Source organism: Sphaeramia orbicularis, chromosome 12 (assembly GCF_902148855.1).
Source record: "Sphaeramia orbicularis chromosome 12, fSphaOr1.1, whole genome shotgun sequence".
In the NCBI taxonomy this organism is placed as follows: domain Eukaryota; kingdom Metazoa; phylum Chordata; class Actinopteri; order Kurtiformes; family Apogonidae; genus Sphaeramia; species Sphaeramia orbicularis.
In genome coordinates this window covers 74106661-74129537 of record NC_043968.1, presented here as the reverse complement: position 1 = coordinate 74129537, position 22877 = coordinate 74106661, and the positions used below count along the sequence as shown (strand labels likewise).

At 36.9% G+C, this 22877-nt stretch overlaps 2 protein-coding genes across 3 annotated transcripts in view; both read left to right on the top strand.

The window, feature by feature from the left end:
* prlra (prolactin receptor a) overlaps nt 1–22877 on the top strand; it is a 92446-nt gene that overhangs the window by 55099 nt on the left and 14470 nt on the right. The window contains exons 4-10 of one of the 2 annotated variants that reach the window (XM_030149337.1): nt 6110–6279; nt 9429–9595; nt 10469–10610; nt 10975–11071; nt 12099–12168; nt 12293–13407; nt 13967–14344. In XM_030149337.1, coding sequence (XP_030005197.1) covers nt 6110–6279; nt 9429–9595; nt 10469–10610; nt 10975–11071; nt 12099–12168; nt 12293–13333 — 1687 coding nt within the window. In that variant the 3' untranslated portion in view covers nt 13334–13407; nt 13967–14344. Of the gene's footprint in view, nt 1–6109; nt 6280–9428; nt 9596–10468; nt 10611–10974; nt 11072–12098; nt 12169–12292; nt 13410–13966; nt 14345–22877 lie in introns of those variants that run through there. The other variant, XM_030149338.1, reaches the window with a different exon arrangement.
* agxt2 (alanine--glyoxylate aminotransferase 2) overlaps nt 19928–22877 on the top strand; it is a 34597-nt gene continuing 31647 nt past the window's right edge. The window contains exon 1 of the mRNA XM_030149340.1: nt 19928–20085. Within this exon, the coding sequence (XP_030005200.1) occupies nt 19989–20085 (97 nt within the window). The 5' untranslated portion in view covers nt 19928–19988. The remainder of the gene's footprint in view (nt 20086–22877) is intronic.

The following is a 22877-nucleotide window of genomic DNA, read 5'->3' as shown; positions in this document are numbered from 1 at the left end:
ACAACTAAATGTTCATTGTAAATTTTGCTTCCCCATCCTGTACACTATATTGTACTGAAAAAAGAGAACATCTAATAAAAACTAAGTTTAAAAAAAAAAAAAGCATAATTCCATTAAAAAAAAGCAAAATATCACTCCTTTAACCCTTTCATGCATAGTGGTCACTCCAGTGGACAGTTATTCTCCAGCTGTTCTCTTATATATTCATGGGTTTCGTCGTTATAGTTCCATATCAGCCAACACAGTGGACGCTCATGCATCATCCCATAAACTGCAATTCAGTCCATTACTGTAACTGTGCTGTTCTTGTTAAACCTGATCTGCTCTGACATGTTTGGGTGTAAAGCAAGCCCGGATTAACCATATGGGCAACTGGGCAATTGCCCAGGGGCCCGCGACCTCTGAAGGGCCCTGGGTAGCTCGGGCATGACGAAAATATCTGGTTATCTTTTGCATATAAATGAAACTGTCCGCTGCCCGGAGCCATTGCACTGCACAGAAACCCTGCTCCTGCTGTCTGTGACCGTGAGCTGAGACCCTCTCCTCATTGGTCAGTCCAAAAAGCGAATCAGCGGTGACGCAAATCAACGTGCGTGCACTGAGCGGGATGTGAGGCGTCAAGAACTACGCGACGTACGCGAATCAAAACATTGCAAACATGAAGAAGCAGCTAAGTGGGAAGTTTTGTATTGGTCAGATAAGTATTTCTTTGAGAGAAATTGACGGTTTTCCAGATGTTTATAGCAGTGGCGATTTCTCATAGACTGCAAGACCGGCTTCCCCTAAAATTATGAAAATTAAATGGTTAAATATGTTCGGTTGTGTTGACATTTTATTGAATACAAATGCGTTACAACACGTTCATCTCAAAGACGAGTTCGTTCAGAATCAGCTTTATCACAAACCAATGGACTCGATGTTGTTCCCTTCTCCTCCATTCCCGTGTCTGTGTTTTCTCCTCCATCTCTGCTCAGTGCATTTGTCCGTAGACTGTGTCCGTCTCTGGGCTTCAATGGGACTGAATGGAACAGTTTTTTTCATTGCGTCAAAACTGGACGGTAATTGGATAAATGCCACTATGTTGTCCCGCCCCCGGACGCCGGGTGTCTCTGCGGGCGAATGGAGCTGTGGGCGGAGCTCGGACGGGCTGGACGCTAGAATCCCACGTGCTGATTGGAGGATTGGTCGAAAGGCTGAATCCCGTTTGATTGACAGCTGTTTTCAGATCTACTCCTTCACTGGCACAGTTCAGTTTAATAACGTCGCGCATTCTGCTGTGAAATCAAGAGAGAAAGTACTACGAAATTACTCGTTCATTTTTTGCACTGTAAATAAAACACACTCATTGTACTTCCTTGTTTCAATTTAACATAATTTCAGCGTTTTCTTGTTTCAGTTCCATAATTTAATCATTTCTTGTTCGAGTTTAATATCATTTTGTAGATAGTTAAATCAATCAAACTGTCGGCTAGGTCGGAGTGAAAGGAGCATCTGTAGTTTAAAAAGGCTGAAGTCTGACACCCACAACACAATGAGCCAAGGCAATCTAAGCAGCCTAGGTCTGATGGATATTGAGAGGACACTGGTCCAGTCCCTGAAAAAGACACCTACTTGGTACGATAAGGTTACTGAGCATTTTCTTAATTCTTTTTTTTTATGTAAGCCGACAGTGAGCTTCCCCTGTCTAAAAGACGAGCAGTCGCCACTGGTTTATAGTATTTAGTATATTTAGTATTAAAATGTTTAACCCTTGCCTTGACATGCCTTGAATTGTGATGTGTTTTCTGTTTAAAAGTTAAACTGGGACCAAAATGTTTATTTTAGCAGATTATACTGCATTATATTTATTTTTTCCTTGTGGTGGCTCCATGAAAATGTTGAGATATGTTTATTGTTGAGAGAAAGCAGATTTCCAGATGTTTACATTGCACTTACTTTAACTCTCTTGTTGAATTCTGAGGTGACAAGGGGATTTCTGTTTAAAATTCATATCTGATTCTATCAGATTATGTTTGTGTTTTGTCTGTGGGCTTTTTCTGACGATTCAATACATTTGTGTTGGCAAAAAGTGTTCTTAGATAAATACTGGATACTTTGGAAATTGTTTCTTATTTATTTTTTGTGAAAATGGAGGACACTTCCCTCTCTTTCTAATGTAGTGGATCAATTTTAGATTATACTGATGATGATGTGTTTTGTTTTCATATCATCATATGCAAGTGAGTGGCCTTGACAAGAGGCTATAGTGGTGCACTTATAGTTCTACGAGCATTTACACATTTGTACATCAAAATGCAATTGATAATAGTTAGATATTGGAGTATGGGGTATGTTTACATATATTCCTGGAACTTATTCTGTATTTTGCCAGATTATACGGGATCCTGGGGTTGTGATGATGGGGCCCTTGAATATTGTTGCCCAGGGTACAATGAAGTGTTAATCTGGCCCTGGTGTAAAGCAATTGTTAAATTAGACTGTAATTAATGTTTTGGGTTGTTTTTTTTTTCACAAAAAGTTTTTGTTTTTTGTGCATATTATCTCCATGAAGTGAATAATAAATAGTTAAGTAATATAATATAATAATAAATAGTATTTGAGCAGGGGTGTCAAACTCCTTTTCATTCAGTGGCCACATTCAGCCCAAACTGATCTTAAGTGGGCCGGACCAGTAAAACAATAGCATAATAACCTGTAAATAATGATGACTCCAAATTTTTCCTCTTTGTTTTAGTGCGATCAAAATTAAATTATAAAAACATGTACATTTGCAAACTATCCAAACAAAAATGATGTGAATAACCTGAAAAAAAATTTCTTGAGAAAAATAAGTGCAATTTTAACAATATTACACCTCAACTTACCATTTATACATGCAAATATATTATGGACTGGATCTACAAAAGGCACAAAATATTTAATAACTGTTAGAATAATGTTAAAATTTTACTTTTAAAATTTCAGGTTTTTCGCATTTTATTGTTAAAGGATAGTTTGTAAATGTTAATATTTTCATCATTTACTGTAAGTTTTTACACTAAAACAAAGAGAAAAATTTGGAGTTGTCATTACTTATTCATAGATGTAATGTAATATTAGGTTTTTCATATTAAACTCAGAAAATTTGGAGTCATTATTTATAGGTTATTATGCTATTATTATTTTAGTTGAGATCACATTGGTCTGTATGTGGAACCTTAACAAAAACGACTTCGACATCCTTGATCGTTCATATCTCAAGTGTAATTTTTGTACTTCGCAAATTCATCCCCCGGGCCAGACTGGACCCTTTGGCGGGCCGGTTTTGGCCCCCGGGCCGCATGTTTGAGTATGTTAAAATGTGAGAAAGTATATGATTAGCAGGATTAAAAACGTTCTTATTGCATAGTTTTCCATATCACTTTCTGATATTTGTTTTAAATACATGTTTCTTTGCTTCAAAAATTAAATGCATAATCTCCGGCTGAGTGGACATTTTTGTAACTCCTTAAAAAAAAAAAAAAAAAAAACTTGATCGCATTGTTTTTTTCATGCCTAAAGAGGAACAAAAACACTCAGGAAATATTGACAAAGGTTCCATAATTCATGCATGAAAGGGTTAATTCATTTGAGCTAAGAATCACTTCTTCTATTTCTATATCTGCTTCAGTTACTATTACGTTTACATCATAAACGCTGTTAACTGCTCATCATGCATCCTTATTTCAATCTCATCTTGCTGGAGGACATAAATGCAGCATGAAAAATACATGCTGTTCTTCTGGAATGTAACATTGCAGCTGAAGTTCCCGTGCACATACATATACACATACACTTGTTTTTAGAGCAGGTTTGCTAGTTTTTATTAGTTTTCTTTTTTTTTTTTTTCTAACTGTTTACTTTTAGTTTAGTTTTAGTATTAATTTTAGTTTTGTCAAATCTTTTATCTTCCTCACCGTCATATTCCCATAAATCCCAGACAGGACTCTACTGCTTTCTCCCAACTTTAGTCTCCATGTTTCCAGGTAGAGTGGGGACCAGAAGACGACTGGAAACCACAAGTGAAGAGAAGTGACGGACCGTGAAGTGTCATATGGTGCCGCTAGCTAAAATTGCTAGAGCAAATAAATCGATTTCGTGTCAATCCGACACTGACAAAGACGAAAACGAAGGGAGTTTTAGCCGCAATTTTTATATGTTTTAGTTTGTTTTGTAAACACACAAAACAGTTTCAGTTAGTTATCGTTTTTTCTTTTAATTATAGTTTTTATTTATTTCAGTTAGCAAAAATGTTTTTTCAATTCTAGTTTTCGTCATTTCGTTAGTTTTCGTTAACGATAATAACTTTGGTTGTTACCCCTGTAGAGGAGCATAAGAGAGACACCGATGAACCCAGGGGTCCTTTGAATTTCCCTGTCATTTTTGACCCAGTCGTCTACCCTGAGCACTTGTTCCACATTGTACTTTTAATATGGTTTCATTTTGTGTAATGAAGAAAGTCTTTGTTGTCCTCATTCTGCTCCGTTATTTTGATGAAGTTAAATTCATGCTCATTCTATCCAGCTTATATTGTCCTCTCAGGAAAAACACACAGCATAATATTTTCCATCTAATAGAACATGCTTTTACAAACAAAATGTTTAGTGGCACTTTTTAAGGAAGGATATTAGTTTGGGTAATTTATGGTAGATAGAAGAAACATCCAGAATAATGATGGATGCTGGATTTTTCCCTTTATAAGCAAATGAAAAGTGGGAGTCTTTTGGAAGTGAACATTATTTGTTTGCTATAATTGTTATTGTTTTCTCTCATTTTCATCCTGTGTTGCTTGTGGAGGTTTGTGAGAATACAATTGCAGCTATGCAGAGGAAAAAGAAATGAATTGAACTGTACTTGAATGTATACATTGTATTGTACTGAAAAAAGAGAAAATCTAATAAAAACTAAGTTAAAAAAAAAATGCATAATTCCATTCAAAAAAAAAAAAAAGCAAAATGTCACCCCTTTAATTCATTTGAGCTAAGAATCACTTCTATTTCTACAGGGTGGGGAAGCAAAATTTACAATATTTTGAGGCAGGGATTGAAAGACAGTGTATGACCAATTAGTTTATTGAAAGTCATGAGAATTTATTTGCCACAAGAAAATGTACATAATAGAAAATGTTTTTATTCTATGTGTCCTCCTTCTTTCTCAATAACTGCCTTCACACGCTTCCTGAAACTTGCGCAAGTGTTCCTCAAATATTCAGGTGACAACTTCTCCCATTCTTCTTTAATAGTATCTTTAAGAAAGTCAACATTGCTGTGTGATGTTCTATTGGTAGCATGTTCTAAAACGCCCCAAATAGCAGAATCCAGAGGGTTTAGATCTGGGCTAGAAGGCGGCCATGAACATGATTCCCAAAAATTGCTAAAGTTGGATTTGTTGCTGTTGTCAACAAGTGTTTTGGTGTTCTTGTGTAAGATTTTAACTTCAAATCATATTTTACTGCATTTCTAACGGTCTTGTTGTCTACCTCAAGTTCAATTGCCATTTTTCTCATGGATTTGGTTGGATCCTTTAGGATTTTGGATTTGAGAGCTTTAATAAAAGCTTCGGTACGTTTTTTGTTGCTTCCTCCACTTCCAGACTTTCTCGTAATAGTTTTGCTCATAGTCATTCTCTTCTTTCCATTCTAAACAGTCTTTATGGACACTCCAACTATTTTTGAAATCTCCTTTGGTGTGACGAGTGCATTCAGCAAATCACACACTCTTTGACGTTTGCTTTCCTGATTACTCATATGGGCAAAAGTTTCTGAAAAGGTATGGATAATAGTGTTAGGTATGATTATGACATCAATATATGTTTGGTTTCAAAACAATTGACGTAGTGCCTGCTGAGAAAAAACAACTAAATGTTCATTGTAAATTTTGCTTCCCCACCCTGTATATCTACTTCAGTTACTATTACGTTTACATCATAAACGCTGTTAACTGCTCGTCGTGCATCCTTATTTCAATCTCATCTTGCTGGAGGACATAAATGCAGCATGAAAAATACATGCTGTTCTTCTGGAATGTAACATTGCAGCTGAAGTTCCCGTGCACATACATAATCACATGCTGTTCCTCTGCTTGTCTTGCAGCTCTGATACTATATACGAGTGTCCTGACTATCACACAGCGGGGGAGAACTCGTGCTTCTTTAACAAGAACGACACATCGGTCTGGGTCAACTACAACATCACCGTGGTGGCCACCAACGCTCTGGGCAGTAACTTCTCCGACCCGGAAGATGTAGATGTAGCGTACATCGGTGAGGGAATATGTCCTTCCTTTTAGTTGTACTTGTTTTCGTGCTTTTATACGGTGCTATAAACACACTCTCCCCTTGAGGATTAAAGCAGTGTATTTTAACATGCGCTCACACAGCTGCTTAGTGGCACACTGTGTTATACCAGGGATAATGCTCTCTGAGAGAACTGACCCTCCCCCCTCAGCTGTCAATCCTCCCCATGGGTCAGCATTAAAAAAAAAACATTAAAAAAAAAAAACATCTATATCATCAATATCATCTTGTTGAACAAAGGTTGGTTATGATCACGCAAAATATGAAAGTAATTTACAGGATGTTGATGGAGAGATTCAATATTTTTCTCAGTAACTTTCAGAAAATCCAAATTATGAATAGAATAGAATAGAATAGAATAGAAGAAGAGAACAGAATAGATAGAATAGAAGAGAAGAGAACAGAATAGATAGAATAGAAGAGAAGAGAACAGAATAGATAGAATAGAAGAGAAGAGAACAGAATAGATAGAATAGAAGAGAAGAGAAGAGAAGAGAAGAGAAGAGAAGAGAAGAGAATAGATAGAATAGAAGAGAATAGAAGAGAACAGAATAGATAGAATAGAAGAGAATAGAAGAGAACAGAATAGATAGAATAGAAGAGAATAGAAGAGAATAGAAAAGAAGAGAATAGACAGAATAGAAGAGAAGAGAATAGACAGAATAGAAGAGAAGAGAACAGAATAGACAGAATAGAAGAGAACAGAACAGAATAGATAGAATAGAAGAGAAGAGAATAGAAGAGAATAGAAAAGAAGAGAATAGACAGAATAGAAGAGAAGAGAACAGAAGAGAAGAGAACAGAATAGATAGAATAGAAGAGAAGAGAATAGAAGAGAACAGAATAGATAGAAGAGAAGAGAATAGAAGAGAAGAGAACAGAAGAGAAGAGAACAGAAGAGAACAGAATAGGTAGAATAGAAGAGAAGAGAAGAGAAGAGAACAGAAGAGAACAGAATAGATAGAATAGAATAGAATAGAATAGAATAGACAATGACAATAGCCTTTATTGTCATCGTGTCAATATTAATAAAATACCTTATTATCTAACAACATATAAATATGATATGAGATACAGAACATGTTATGTCATGTTACTAAACCCAGAAGCATGTTGTTTTGTTCATGGAAAATGGAACATGTACCGTTAGCTTAAATAGTGTCATTTACAGTATCATCCCCTGAGGCTTCTGGTCTGAAAATGTTTCATCTTTTTTGTCTAAAAGTGTCACTGATATGGTTGGTTTATCAGTCCAGTCATGCACTTCCTTCTCTATTGTCATATTTTTTAACTATACATCTGAGGGAAGACAACATGACCGTACCGTCACACACACTCCACCAGCATGTGAACAGTCAACACTGCAGTGTCGGTGTTCATCCACTGGAGGTGTGCATTGGCTTACTGGTAAACACACCTAAGACACCTGTCCTTAGGGAATGACCACATCCTGAAACAACAGGACAACTCAGCATGATTTGTCAACTACATGATTAATCAAATATTTTTTTTTTTTTTTTTTGACAGGGACAGTGCAGTCAAACATAGCTGCAGCTGATGTGATGCATATAGAGTTTATAGCTAGTGTTAATTCTCAACTCCAGTCCCCAGTTGGGCTCTTCCACAACATTGCAGTACAATATAAAATACACATCATTTAAAACACAGGTGTCAAACATTTGGCCCGGGGGTCAAATCCGGCTCGCCAAAGGATCAAGTCTGGCCCTTGGGATGAATTTGTGAAATGCAAAAATTACACTAAGATATTAACAATCCTTTTAGTTCAGGTTCCACATTCAGACCAATTCAATCTCAAGTGGGCAGGAGCAGTAAAATACTATCATAATAACATATAAATAATGACAACTCCAAATGTTTCTCTTTGTAAATATAAATATTTTCATGTATTTACAGTAAAACAAAGTATAATTTTGAAAAAAAAATGTGAATAACCTGAAATGTCTTAAGGGAAGTAAGTACAATTTTAACAATATTCTGCCTGATATTAAATGTTTTGTGTGTTTGTAGATCCACTGTGATCTGTACATTATAATGTACATGTGTAAATGATAAACTGAGGTAGAATATTGTTAAAATTATACTTATTGTTTCAGTTTGTTCATGTTATTCACATCTTTTGAAAGGATAGTTTGTAGATGTAAACCTTTTCATAATGTAAATTTACTTTTTTCACTCTAAAACATAGAGAAAAGTTTGAAGTCGACATTATTTATATTTTATGTTATTATTTCACTGGTTTGGCCCACTGCAGATCAAATTTAGCTGAATCTGGCCCCTGAACTAAAATGAGTTTGACATCCCTGATTTAAAACAGTCACACCATACAGTTCAACTAGAAAAGCACTCTGAGAGCGCAGACCTCTGCCAAGCAGATCAGCCCCCCCCCGATCACCACCAACATTTTATCATTTGTTCCTTGTGCCAGTATCAATATTTCCTGGAAATTTCATGAAATTCCATCCATAACTTTTTGAGTTATCTTGCTAACAGACAAACAGACAAACAAACAGACAAACAAACAGACAAACAAGCAGACAGACAGATACACAAACAAACAAACAGACAAGCAAACAAAGAAACAGACAGAAAAACAAACAGACAGACAGATACACAGACAAACAAACAGACAGACAAACAAACAGACAAACAAACAAACAGACAGACAGATAAACAAACAGACAGATAAACAAACAGACAAGCAAACAAACAAACAAACAGATAAACAAACAGACAGACAAGCAAACAAACAAACAGACAAACAAACAAACAGACAGATAAACAAACAGACAAGCAAACAGACAAACAAACAGACAAACAAACAAACAAATAGACAAACAGAAAAACAAACAAACAAACAGACAAACCCCAATGAAAACATAGCCTCCTTAGCGGAGGTGAAAATCCAGTGTTGCATTCATACGATATGAGGCATTCATTCATTCACTCACTCACTCACTCACTCACTCAGTATACAAAATACATACAGTATTTACAGATGAGAACAGTTGTGTTTTGTCTTTCGCCGACACTTTTTCTTGTTCGTTCACAGACAGACTTTATCCTTTGGTTTACATGATCTTATTGTTTCTTTTCAGTTCAACCTCACACTCCAGAGAATGTGACAGTGAATGTAATGGAAGACAAAGGCTGGCCTTTCCTCCGGGTTTCATGGGAGTCGCCGCATAAGGCTGATATCCGCTCAGGTTGGATCACGCTCATCTACGAGCTCCGAGTCAAACTGGAGGGGGAAGAGGAATGGGAGGTATGTGACCCTATGGTCCTATGGTCCTGGTAGAATTTAAAACAGGGAGTTAGTTGATGAACCCATAAAGACCCAAACAGACACTGTCAACCAGAACCATCTACTGACCTAAACTGTTTAATACCTGTTGATCCACTAATCCTATCAATACATGTAAATAATTGGTGTAAAATACAGGTTTCCATCGTTTCATGGTCATCAGATATGACCCATTTGGACGTTCAGAGGAAACACTATCATCTTCTACAACATTTATTCGCCAATAAAACCCATGGAGTTTGATTAATGACAATGGATGAAGACACTTATTTTTATGTTCAGTTATTGATATCTGCTGAAAAAGTCACTTTTTCTTGAGTTTTCTGTATTTCTGAGATAACATTCCTCAATTTTAATCTGGGCTTTAACGAACATCTACATGATCAGTAAATGAACTATAGGAAAAATACCTGATTTTCACTGAAAAACCACAAAATGCAGAGAATAATATTATAACAAATGGTGATCACTCAATTAAGAACAGTTAAATATAGAGAAAAAACTATTTTAGACCTTCCATTAAAGTAGCACTGGGTCTTTAAGGGTTAAAATGTCTTTCAAATGTCATGGTCAAAGCAAAATGTCCATGAGTACCCAATTAAATATGAGTTCAAGGAGTTACCTCTTATGTGCAACACAACCTCTGTCCACTTCTACGTCAAAAAAGAAGAAAACCAACATCCCAGATACCAACAGTAAACTAAATATAAATTAAATTATTATTATTTTGTCAGGACTGTTCATTTTGTCTCTGGAAATTTCAGATTTTTTTCTGAAAATGTCAAGTTTTTGGTTATTTATTGTTTATTCATTCTGTGTCTGTTGTTTTTCCAGGAGCATCATGCAGGCCAGCAGAAAATGTTTAACATCTTCAGCATACGATCAGGTAGCACGTACCTTGTACAGGTGCGCTGCAAACCCGATCACGGCTTCTGGAGTGAATGGAGCTCCACTACATACGTCAAAGTCCCTGAATGTAAGACATCTGCCATTAGTGCACAGTTATTATCACAGCAAGTAATAACCAGTTAGCAGTTAGTAGATGGATGTATAGATAGATAGATAGATAGATAGATAGATAGATAGATAGATAGATAGATAGATAGATAGATAGATAGATAGATAGATAGATAGATAGATAGATAGATAGATAGATAGATAGATAGATAGATAGATAGATAGATAGATAGATAGATAGATAGATGAGGGAAATTCAAGTCATAATGCATCAAACCTCTAAAATCCTATTGTTACAGTAATATGAAATATTCTAAATGGATACTTCAGCAGTATCGTGGTGCATAGTGTGTTAAAACATTCATGTAATTTTTTTTTTACAGATTTTTTTCGGGAGCGGTCACTGTGGATCCTTGTTATGATATTCTCTTCCTTCACTCTCATTATCCTCCTGTGGATCGTACACATGAACAGCCACAGGTACAAGAAACACAATACACACAAATGAACGTCTGTACTTTTTCATCATAAACTAATCTAATCGAAACAAGAGCCTTAAGTTTATCCTCAAAAACAGTACTCTCTTGTAGTCTATTTGTGTAGGGCATGGAACACCAATGTCTGGAAACTGGTAGAAACTGATCACCTAGTTTCATCATTGCATAGGATGACATGTTTACTTAATGCAAAATTGCGTCACCTTTACAGCTGGCAAACTGCAGCCCTCAGAGACCATAAAAACTCATGGTTTTTATCAGATTTTAGTGCCTTTGTGTAATTTGTCCTTTCTACTTTAAAGCTGCGTATAACTTTTGTCAGCAATTTTTCATCAGATGTGTAAAACCCGAGTCATAGCCTAAGTATCACAAATCTGTAAGTCTTTTCATGATTACGCACCTAAATGTCTTCCTTCACGGTGAACAATTTTGAGGTGTACTTCACCGTAAACCATCCATTTGTTTACAAACAGAGCTAGTAGGTCACTTGGTCCGCATGGCTACGGTGGCAACAAACATGGAAACGGCTTCATTGCCTCTTGCTACTGCAGCTGCATGGAGCTCCGCTTCCCACAATGTACGTTGTGACAAGTTTCTGAAAATGCCCGAGTGACCTACCGGCTCTGTTTGTAAACAAATGGATGGTTTACGGTGGAGTACACTTCAAAATTGTTCACCGTTAGGGAAGACATTCAGGTGTGTCATCACGAAAAGACTTACGGATTTGCGATACTTGGGCTATGACTCAGGTTTTACAGATCTGATGAAAAATTGGTGATGAAAGTCATTTGCAGCTTTAAGGTAAAAGACCTCTGCACAAGAATTTCCTGTAGGAATAGGCCTAAATGGTCCCAATACAGATCCGATTTGATCTGATCGGCACTGGCCATTTTAGTTCATTTACTCAAAACTAGTTCATGGAGACACAACTGGCATTTTAATGAAACTTGAAAGAGACAGAAACACCCACTGATTCCTTGGCTGATATCTTTCATGGTCCTTTTTTGCAGTTTGAAGCATTGTCTTCTGCCACCAGTCCCTGGTCCAAAAATTAAAGGATTTGATCAACAGATTTTCAAGGTAAAGAACAAATCAATGCATAATGTTTTGATGTTCAATAAATAAATAAATGTTTTATACAACACTGGGACCACTGCCAGATAAAAGCTTGTATTAGTAACTTTTTCTACATTTCTTTGTGTAGAACGGCAGGTCTGATGAAATCTTAAGCGCATTGATGGTTCCTAATTTCCCCCCAACGAAATCATCCAACTACGAGGACTTACTGGTGGAGTACCTCGAGGTGTATGTGTCTGAGGAGCAGGAGCTCATCCTGGAGGAAAGCAAGGACAGTTGCCTCAAGTCTGATAGTTCCACATGTGACAGCGATTCGGGCCGAGGCAGCTGTGACAGCCACACTCTGCTGACGGACAAGTGTGGAGAGGCAAAAAGAGAGAGACGAGCCAGTGGTGAAGACAGCGGAATGACGATTGAGTCACAGAAAGGCTGGGAGGAGGAAGCACTGAGTTACACTCAGGAGGACGTAGCCACTCCTGATGTCTCCAGTAGAAGGGTGAAGACCTGGCCTTCAGTCTTTTCTACAGTACCCCAGTATACAACAAGTCCACTGGACCAAAAAACCTCTCTTGAACTGAGCAAGCAGCACTGCCTCTCCGATACCCTGTTTCCTCCAGGTTCCAGTACCAAGGAGGTTCTGGGTCCAAACTACTGGGAGTTTGACTTAAGCAACAAGCAATCACATCTCCCCCAACCCCAAACACACGGCAGCCAGCAACTCCAGGCCCACAGTGACGTTAACATCTCATACACTGGCAACAAGCAGGTACCAGCTCTTCTGCAGTTGCCCGGTTTCAAGTCCACTGAGTATGTCGAGGTCCAAAAGGTCAACCAAGAGGACATGGTGATTCTCCAGCCGGTGGAGTCAGATAACTGCGGCCGTGATGAAGAATGTCCTCATGTGCTTCAGGGGGAAGACTACAGTAAGGTAAAAGGGGTGGGCAGTGATAACTTGCTGTTGCTCCAGAGCGGAGTGAAGGCGAGGATGGGTGATGAGATGGAGGCAAATGGAGTATCAGAGAGTTGCTACACTTCCTCCTCCTTTGCCACAACACAGAAGCATATAGACTCCATGCACTCTGCCACCATACCTGGCCAGGAAGAACCAATACGGGCAACAACTGGTTACGTTGACACAACCACCATGTTCACACTGCCCATGTACTAAGTGCCACAACAGCAGGTCTGGGACACTGATAGACCTGTTTCACACAGCAACTGAAAACACTCTACAGGACTGCAAGCTATTGCTGCATTTCCACTACGTGGTACCGGCTCGGCTCGACTCGACTCAGCCTTTTTGCGTTTCTATTAAAAAAAGGACCTGGAATCTGGTACCCGGTACTAGTATTTTGGTATCACCTCCGCCGAGGTACCAAGACTGGGGACCAGATACTAAAATGTGACGTGTAAACACTGCAGACCACTGATTGGGCACAGGGTTGTCTCTGTGACCTGCCATTTTACAAAAAAACAGATGCAGAAGTTGACAGTAAATACAGCGGTAGGTTAATCCTCATGATGACAGCCCGCAAAACTACACCATTCAGTCAGGAGATTCAGTCTTTGGTGGCAGACGTAAAAATTCAGCATGAGTTTGACGAGACAACACGTAACAAGCAAGTTTATCAGCGACTCCCTGAGCAGACGACACGGAAGTAACGCGCCGCATCACTATGACGTCCAGGTACTGTAAAGTCTGTAGTATCCTGTAATGGAAACAGTCTCCAGGAATAGTACCTGGTTTCTGAGTCGAGTCAAGTCAAGTTGATTCGAGCCGATTCCACATAGTGGAAATGCGGCATATACTGATTACATCCCAACTTTTTGGCTACGTTGACACTGAGTATCCAGTGTTTTAACCTGTTGAAAACAGAGACTTTTGGAAACACTGTTGAGCCTGTTTCAGTTTGGAGCCCATTGTGGACGGACGTACAATGACACAGATGCCAGCTTTCTCTCACCTGATTGGGTCTTATCAATCATTTCATGTGTTCCCCTGATTTGTTGTGCCCTCCTTTCTGGAAGTAACCAGGGCATTCGACCAATGTACTTCAAGTCCTGTGTCCACGAGCACGATCAACTGTCCTCGTCATGCATTTTAGGCGTGGTAGAATGTTCAGAGATTATTTCAGAAACTTTGCCAAAACGCTATTGTGGATGGAGATGATTTCAAAATAGTAGCAGGATTACTACAGGGTTATTCAAAAAAGGATCAACCGATTTCATGACGGATTGCTTCAATTCTCAAGTGTTGTCATGGAATGAGTCTGTGACCATTTGAAAGAGGAGTTTTCTAAGTTTGGGCTTTTTTAAATGAAAACGTGCCCCAGCGATGGATTGGTTGGAAGGGGGTCCAAGACCTTGCTGTTTGTGCTTGGCTCATGAGATCCCGAGACTTCACTGTGTGTGATTTTTTTTTTTCTTGTGGGGACACATAAAAGATCGCATTTATGTTCCACCGCTACCCACTAACCTCGAGGACCTTAAACATCGAGTAACAACAGCGATCAACTCAGTGGATCATGATATGCTGATACACGTCTGGGAGGAATTCTCTTATCACATTGATGTTGTCCATGCTGCAGGTGGTGGACACATTGAACACTTGGAAGACAGGAAATAAAAGTTGATTGTGAGTAGAATACTTGTGACTTGGCTGGAGTTTTCTATTGTTTTTCCTTGTTAAAATATTGTGTAATGGAATGAATTAATTCTTTTTGAATAACCCTGTATTATGTATTTCTGAGTTTCTTGTCATGTTGGGGAGTTCATAATCCCATTCCACTTATTTTACTGTAGTGACACATGAATGAACTGAAGAATGATCTCTGCATCTCAATGTCTATGATTTATTATTTATTGCTATGTAACACTATATGATATGATTCTGATCAGTTAAATTGCACATGTTTAATGTCCGAACTGCTTTAAATTTCTTCACTGAAATGTACTCATATGTACTGATGTGAGAGTCTGTTAAATTATTTGTGTAAAATGAAACAGAAAGCTCAAACATCAAATATTTTTACTTTATTTCAATTTTTGTATTGGAATATTTTCTCTGTTCCTTCTAGAACAATTTATTTTCAAGCTGTTTGCTAGGTCTCACATGTATATGTATTTATATCTTAGATTTGAGAGGAAAACAAGCAGATAAAGTGGGATTGTATTGCTCTAATTTCAATCACAGAGTGTTTTTATGTATATACATGTATCACTGCTTCGATTGGTTAAATTACAGAGTGGTAAAAACTGTACAAATGTTGTTTCTACAGAGAAAAGTTACTTCTATGGTTGAAGAGTGACATAGATTTAGAGTTGTAAACACTCAAATGGCCATTTTCAACTGAAAACAGCACTTGACTCTTTTTGGATGGCTTACTGTAAAAATGCTTATAATAAACGAACAGTATGCAGGAATGGATTCTTGGTATTTTATTTTAATCCCATAATTTTATCTGTAGTTTTTCTAATGACCTGCTTCTAATGGTTTTTAAGTGTTAGTCACAATGAAGCACCATAGATAGTGACTTCAGATTATTACAAAGGCCTAAAAACATTTAATTTCCAGATGGGTCACTGAACATGTAGATGTTCAGGAGGTGGTGCAGTGGTTAGCACTCGTGCCTCACATCAAGAAGGTCCTGGGTTTGATTCCAACACCAGTCAACAGGGGTGGGACCTTTCTGTGTGGAGTTTGCATGTTCTCCCTGTGTCTGCGTGGGTTCTGTCCGGGTATTCCAGTTTCCTCCTACCATCCAAAGACATGCACTGATAGGTTAATGGGTTAATCGAAATTGCCCATAGGTGTGAATGTGAGAGTGATTGTTTGTCTCTATTGAGATTTTTCACATACGTCACATGATCACGTGGTTTTCTGTTTACAACGTCATATTGGTAGGCAAGCTTTCCTTGGATCGTACAATTGCCCATTGTTGGGGATATTTATCTTTCTCCTGTGTAGATCTACGATAACGTAAAGCTTTAAACAGTGTGATCATGGTAACCACATGTGTTGCGGTTGGTTGCAATAGATGAGTTTCATGTGAAGTATGCATACATTAAGTCTTGGAGGCGGAAGTCATGCCGAGTTCGTAGCTTGTGAAATGATGGACCTGCTAAACTCCTGTGTGCCGTTTATTACTTAGCTTTCATCAAGTATAAGTTTGGCAGAAAGACCGCTCGGTTCCATTGGTGGCAGCGGTGGTTCTGTTCTGCCGACAGCTGTTTATAGTTATTACCGCAGTTAGCGTAGCTTCTCAGTATAGTTAGCCTGCGTGCCTGTTGCGCTTAGTGGCGTGGAAAAAAAGAATTGTCATCATGTGGTATGGTAATGAAGACCCCTTTAAACCTACCAGGAGGGCTTCCCCTGGCCTATCACCCTATAGAGCACAGGTGTCAAACATGTGGCCCAGGGGCCAAAACTGGCCCACCGAAGGGTCCAATCTGGCCCGTGGGATGAATTTGTGAAATGCAAAAATTATACTGAATTTATTAACAATCAAGGATGTAAAAATCTTAGTAGGTCTATTCAACCTCAAGTGGGTCAGAACCAGTAAAATACTATCATAATAACCTATAAATAATGAAAAACACAAATTTTCCTCTTTGTTTTAGTGTAAAAAAAAAAAAAAAAGTCAAATACACAAAAATGTTTACATATAGACTAGTCCTTTAACAAAAAATGTGAACAACCAGAGCATATATGAACAACCCGATGGGGTCTTCAGAGAAGTATGTGGAATTTTAATAATATCCTACCTGTTATTAAATGTTTGGTGCATTTGTAGAGCCACTGTGATCTGTAAGTTATAATGTACATGTGTAAATGATAAACTGAGGCTGAATATTGTTAAAATTGCACTTATTTTTCTTTAGAATTTTCAGGTTGTTCATATTTGTTCATGTTATGTTCGAGTACAGTTTGTGGATGTAAACATTTTCATTATGGAATTTGACCTTTTTGTTTACTCAGAAACAGAGAATACTTTGGAGTTTACTTTATAAGTTTTTATCCTATTATTTATATTATTTTACTGGTTCGGCCCACTTCAGATCATATTAGGCTATATGTGGCCCCTGAACTGAAATGAGTTTGACACCCCTGCTATAGAGAGAGAGTGATTGTGGATCTGCCTGCTCCCTTTGCCAGCGATGGCAGCCAGAGTTTCCTCAGCTGGAAGTGGCAGTCGGAGCTACAGTGGGCGATACCGGTGAGTTCAGCGGGGAGCTGGTGACAATACTCCCCACCCGTCTGTGCAAGTCTGCTTTTCTACTATGGGACAGCCTTCCCGATGTGGTCAAGTCAAATTATGCGGCCGGGAAAGAGAAGATGGGATCGGCTTTTGGACAGAGACAGTTAATGGTCCGTTTTAGAGCTAACATATCGGCTCGTTCTCGAGTTCCGGGGCAGAGCCTGAAGGTGTACGCGGCTGATGTGAGCCGGGTGGAGCTGGTACTTGTGTTTTTGCCTCCGAGTTACGTGCGCATCACTGTTTTTAGTAAACATTGAAACTCATCTATGGTGCCTTTATCACAAGCAGACATACTCACAAATAACAAAACACGCAAACACAAGTCTAAAGAAAAACACGATATAAAGCAACAGTTCTGACTTTCTGGATCCGGATAGCGTGCCTACCAATATGGCGGTGTAAACAACAATCACATGACCAGTGACGTCAGCTGCAAGTCCTCAATATGTTCAGCCCTGTGATGAACTGGTGACTTGTCCAGGGTGTACCACGCCTTCGCCCTATGTAGCTGGGATAGGCTCCAAGCCACCCCCATGACCGTAGTGAGGATTAAGCAGGTTCAGAAAATGAATGAATGAATGAATGTAGACGTTCATAAAAACTCAGATTGGAGGTGAGGGTTATTACAACAGAAACTGAGAAGCAAAATTGACCTTTTCAGTAAAGATCTCAACAACTGAATGTAAGACAAGTGTGTCCATCCACTGTCATTGATCCAACTCCATGGGTTTTACTGGTGAATCAATGTTGTAGAAGATGACAGTGTTTCCATGTTCACTACAGAGCCTTTGAACGTCCAAATGGGTCATATCTGATGACCATGAAAAGATGAAGAGCTGTATTTTACGCCAGTTATTGACTTGTATTGATTGGATTAGTGGAACAACAGGTATTAAACAGTTTAGATCAGTAGATGCTTTTGTTGGATGATGAATGTTTGGGCCTTTATGGGTTAAAGGATAGTTTGTAAATGTAAGTATTTTCATAATGCAATATTTTTTCACAATGGGGAAATTTGGAGTTGTCATTATTTATGGGTTATACTATGCTATTATTTTACTTTAGATTGGTCGGTAAGTGGCCCCTGAACTAAAACCAGTTCAACACCCTTGACTATTAGTATCTTAACCCTTTAACGCCAAACGTATCATGTTTGATACATGAGTTTTGAAGTTCTCTACATGATCAGTGTGGTATATTTTTTTTCTTGAAAAACCTGATGTATACAATTAAATACATGCAATACACAGATAATCCACCAGGGGGAGGAGTTCATTCACCAGAGGCCTTTCCAGTGACGATACAAGACTGTCATTAATGAGGAAGGAGGCAGAACTTTGACAATTTAGAAAAGGAATTACCAATGTGTTAGACATGTTTGTGTTATATTACGTTTTTCTTTGTTCAAAAATAATAATATTTGAGCATTGAGACCCAATGTATCGAATATGATACAAAATTGAAACTCATACATGGAAATTGATATTTGAAAAAAAGATTTTTTGGGTTGTTCAGAAGGACCAATTAAGGCTCCAGTTTCGAAGAACTGGAATTTTCTGTCAATGATTAAATGGTTCGGGCTTTACAGCTGGGGTGTCAAACTCATTTCAGTTCAGGGGCCACATACAGCCTAATATGATCTGAAGTGGGCCGAACCAGTAAAATAATATAAATAATAGGATAAAAACTTATAATGTAAACTCCAAAGTATTCTCTGTTTCTGAGCAAACAAAAAAGTCAAATTCCATAAAAATGTTTACATCTTACGAACTGTACTCGAACATAACATGAACAAATATGAACAACCTGAAAATTCTAAAGAAAAATAAGTGCAATTTTAACAATATTCTGCCTCAGTTTATCATTTACACATGTACATTATAACTTACAGATCACAGTGGATCTACAAATGCACCAAACATTTAATAACAGGCAGAATATTATTAAAATTCCACATACTTCTCTGAAAACATTTGGGTTGTTCATATGTGCTCTGGTTGTTCACATTTTTTGTAAAAGGACTAGTCTATATGTAAACATTTTTGTGTATTTGCTTTTTTTTTTACACTAAAACAAAGAGGAAAATTTGTGTTTTTCATTATTTATAGGTTATTATGATAGTATTTTACTGGTTCTGACCCACTTGAGGTTGAATAGACCTAAAATGATTTTTACATCCTTGATAATATATTCACTATAAATTTTACATTTCACAAATTCATCCCACGGGCCAGATTGGACCCTTTGGCGGGCCAGTTTTGGCCCCTGGGCCACATGTTTGACACCTGTGCTTTACAGGGTTAAATATCTGCAAATCATTCCGTGGGCCGGATTGGAACCTTTGCCCGGCCGGTTTTGGGCCGCGGACCGTATGTTTGACACCCCGGAGTTATACACTGTTTGCAATGGGATGAAGAGGAGGAGGAGAAAGAGGAGGAAGAGGAGGGGTTAGTGGACACTGGTTGCGCACTGTCCGCCACAAACTTTGCAGGATAGAAAACACTTGCAGATCCCACCAGTTGTCTGACAGGACTTCTGTCACTGTGTGCGTCCTGTCTGTGCAACATGCACAAAGTACTGTGCAGTGCCGTGGGCCGTGGTGGACGGGACACCGGACTGTCCTGCTGTCGGATCGCTTTGGCCAAATTCCACTTAACGAGTGGTGAGTAACTGTGGAGACAAACAGAATGTGGGATGGGGGGGGTTTGCACTAGTGCACACGTCACTGTGGACAGCAGATCAATGACACCTCAACTGAAAACTATCAATGTAATGTAATGTAATGTAATAGAATAGAATAGAATAGAATAGAATGTCTTTATTGTCATTGTACAGGTTCAACGAAATTGAAAGTGCAATCGTCTTTAGGTGCCATGAAAGTATAAATAATGTATATAAAAGAGTATAAAAACTCAAAGAATAAAATGAAAACCCTGACAGCATAAAGATCTAAAAAAAAAAAAAAAAAAAATCTGTAATTTAACAGAATTTTCCCTGTTTATTTTCCAGATTGTTCCTGTATTTTTAAGATACAGGAAAATATCAATGAAATGACAAAAACAGACTGTGATTTTACATGTCAAATATAAAATAACACGAAAAAACTGTAACTGTGAATAACCATAAAATTTAAATTTTTTTAAATTTTTTTTTTTTTTTTTACAGAAAAATACAGTTAAAATTCATTTGCAAATGTATCATAATTTCAAAAATATTTCTTTTCTATTTATGAGATTAAACTGTTAATTTGAAGTTTAATACTGTAAAAATAATAATAATAATAATAATAATAATAGTAATAATAATAATAATAATAATAAAACGAGATAAAATTATTAACAATTAACCGTAAAAGAAGAATTTGTTTTGTAAGTTTAACAAGACTTGTTTGTTAATTGACAAAATATCTTGTGTAATTATGGGAGGTTTCACAATAAAAATGTTCAATAATTGTATTTTTGTGAATGTATAACATGTATAAGCACTGATAAACTGTCCAAATACAGTTTTTATCAGTGGATTATACAATTTAGTCTCATTGAAAATTATTTATATATTTATTTATTGGTAATTTGATTGTTTTAATACATGAAAATATTCTTTATTAAACATTAAAAAGTAAAAAAAAAAAAAAAAAAAAAAAAAAAAAGCAAAATCTCATGTAAAGTTAGGGCAAAAAACTGTGTTTTAATTATGGAAAATTACCGTATTTGCTGCCGAAATACCTTTTTTTTTTACTGTTTTTTTTTTTTTTCACAGTGTAGAAAAGTGTCACTGGAAGTACAAAAGACACAAAACATCATCATATACCCCTGGACAACATTCAGCATTTCCATACTTATAATAATGTCTTATATTAATATAATACACTTATATTAATAATGTAATATTATTATTATTCATATTATTATCATTGTATTAATAATATATTCTACAAAGAGATATTATTTCCGATCCTGCAGCAGTTTTCTATTGGAATAAGTAAATAATAATATAGACTGGAAAAACACATGGATCTTAACAAGAAAATGTATCATTACAAATAAGGTAAGAGAGGTTACCTTTAAAATACTCCATTAGTGCTATCCAGTCCAAACCAGTCTCATAAAAGATAAAATAAATGTTGACACTCTTTGCTCTTTTTGTGGCAACGCAGAGGAAACAATATCCCACTTATTTTTTGACTGCACTCACATTTTTTGGATTGATCTAATAATTGTTTGAATACCAAAGTTGACTCTTCACTTCAATTAAATATCCAACATGTACTGTTTGGTTTGCCAAAACATGACAGTGATAAACCTTCTCTTAATTATAGCCAAATTCTATATTCACTGTTATAAGTTTGCTAAACAATGACCAAGTATTATTGTTTTTAAATCTGTACTGCTGTCTTATGTAGACAGCATTGAGCAGAGTTTAAACCCCAAATCAGTCAAAACAAGGAGTCTGTGAAAAGGAGAATATTGCCTGAACTTTATTAACCTCAAGCTTTTTTTTTTTTTTTTTTAATGTTTTTTTGTTTTTTTGTTTGTTTTTTAATTCTTTGTTTTGCTATTAATATTGTAACTGCATTCCATCCTGAAATGTTGGTATGCTTCTGTATATATTTTGTCAATAAAAAAAAATCAAAACACCTCAACTGACAGTATAGACAGTGATCACCTGGAATTCTGTCATTTTGTTAGTCTGACAGCATAATTGGTCATATATAAAGTCATACACTACCCAAAAGTATGTGGACACATTGAATTCAGGTGTTTTTTCTAACAGGAGTCTGGGATACAAAACAATAATGACAAATGTCAGAATATAGGTTTACATTATAATAAATATCATATTGATTATTAATATTAATGTTTATTTGTCAAATCCTCATGAACAGGACATCTTACAGCTGTACCCATGACGTGTCCGAATATAATATATATATATATATATATATATATATATATATATATATATATATATAAATAATTGTCCCATATAGTTTATAAACATCAATATTTCCGTAAAGTTTAATGGGATATTTTTCTTCCTCAGTGAGATGTGAAGAAAGTAGATGGTTAGTTTTGGAAGAAAATTATTATTTACAGTCAGAGCATGAAGAATATTTTAGAAATTTAGAGGAAGAACAAACAAAACAAAAAAAAACCAAACAAAAATCAATGTTGAGACAAATTAAGTTAAAACCATATCTGAGGCATTTTAGAAGCAAAGATAATTTAAACCAAACTAACCAATGAAATGAGATTTATCCTATAATATAAAACTATATTCTGACATTTGTCGTTATTGTTTTGTATCCCAGACCCCTGTTAGAAAAGAAACACCTGAATTCAACGTGTCCACATACTTTTGTCTATATAAGTGTATGACTTAGGCAATTATGCTATGAGGCTAATGATATGAAATTGGATCAGCCCTGCTAAAGTCTCAGGCCACCATTGGTTT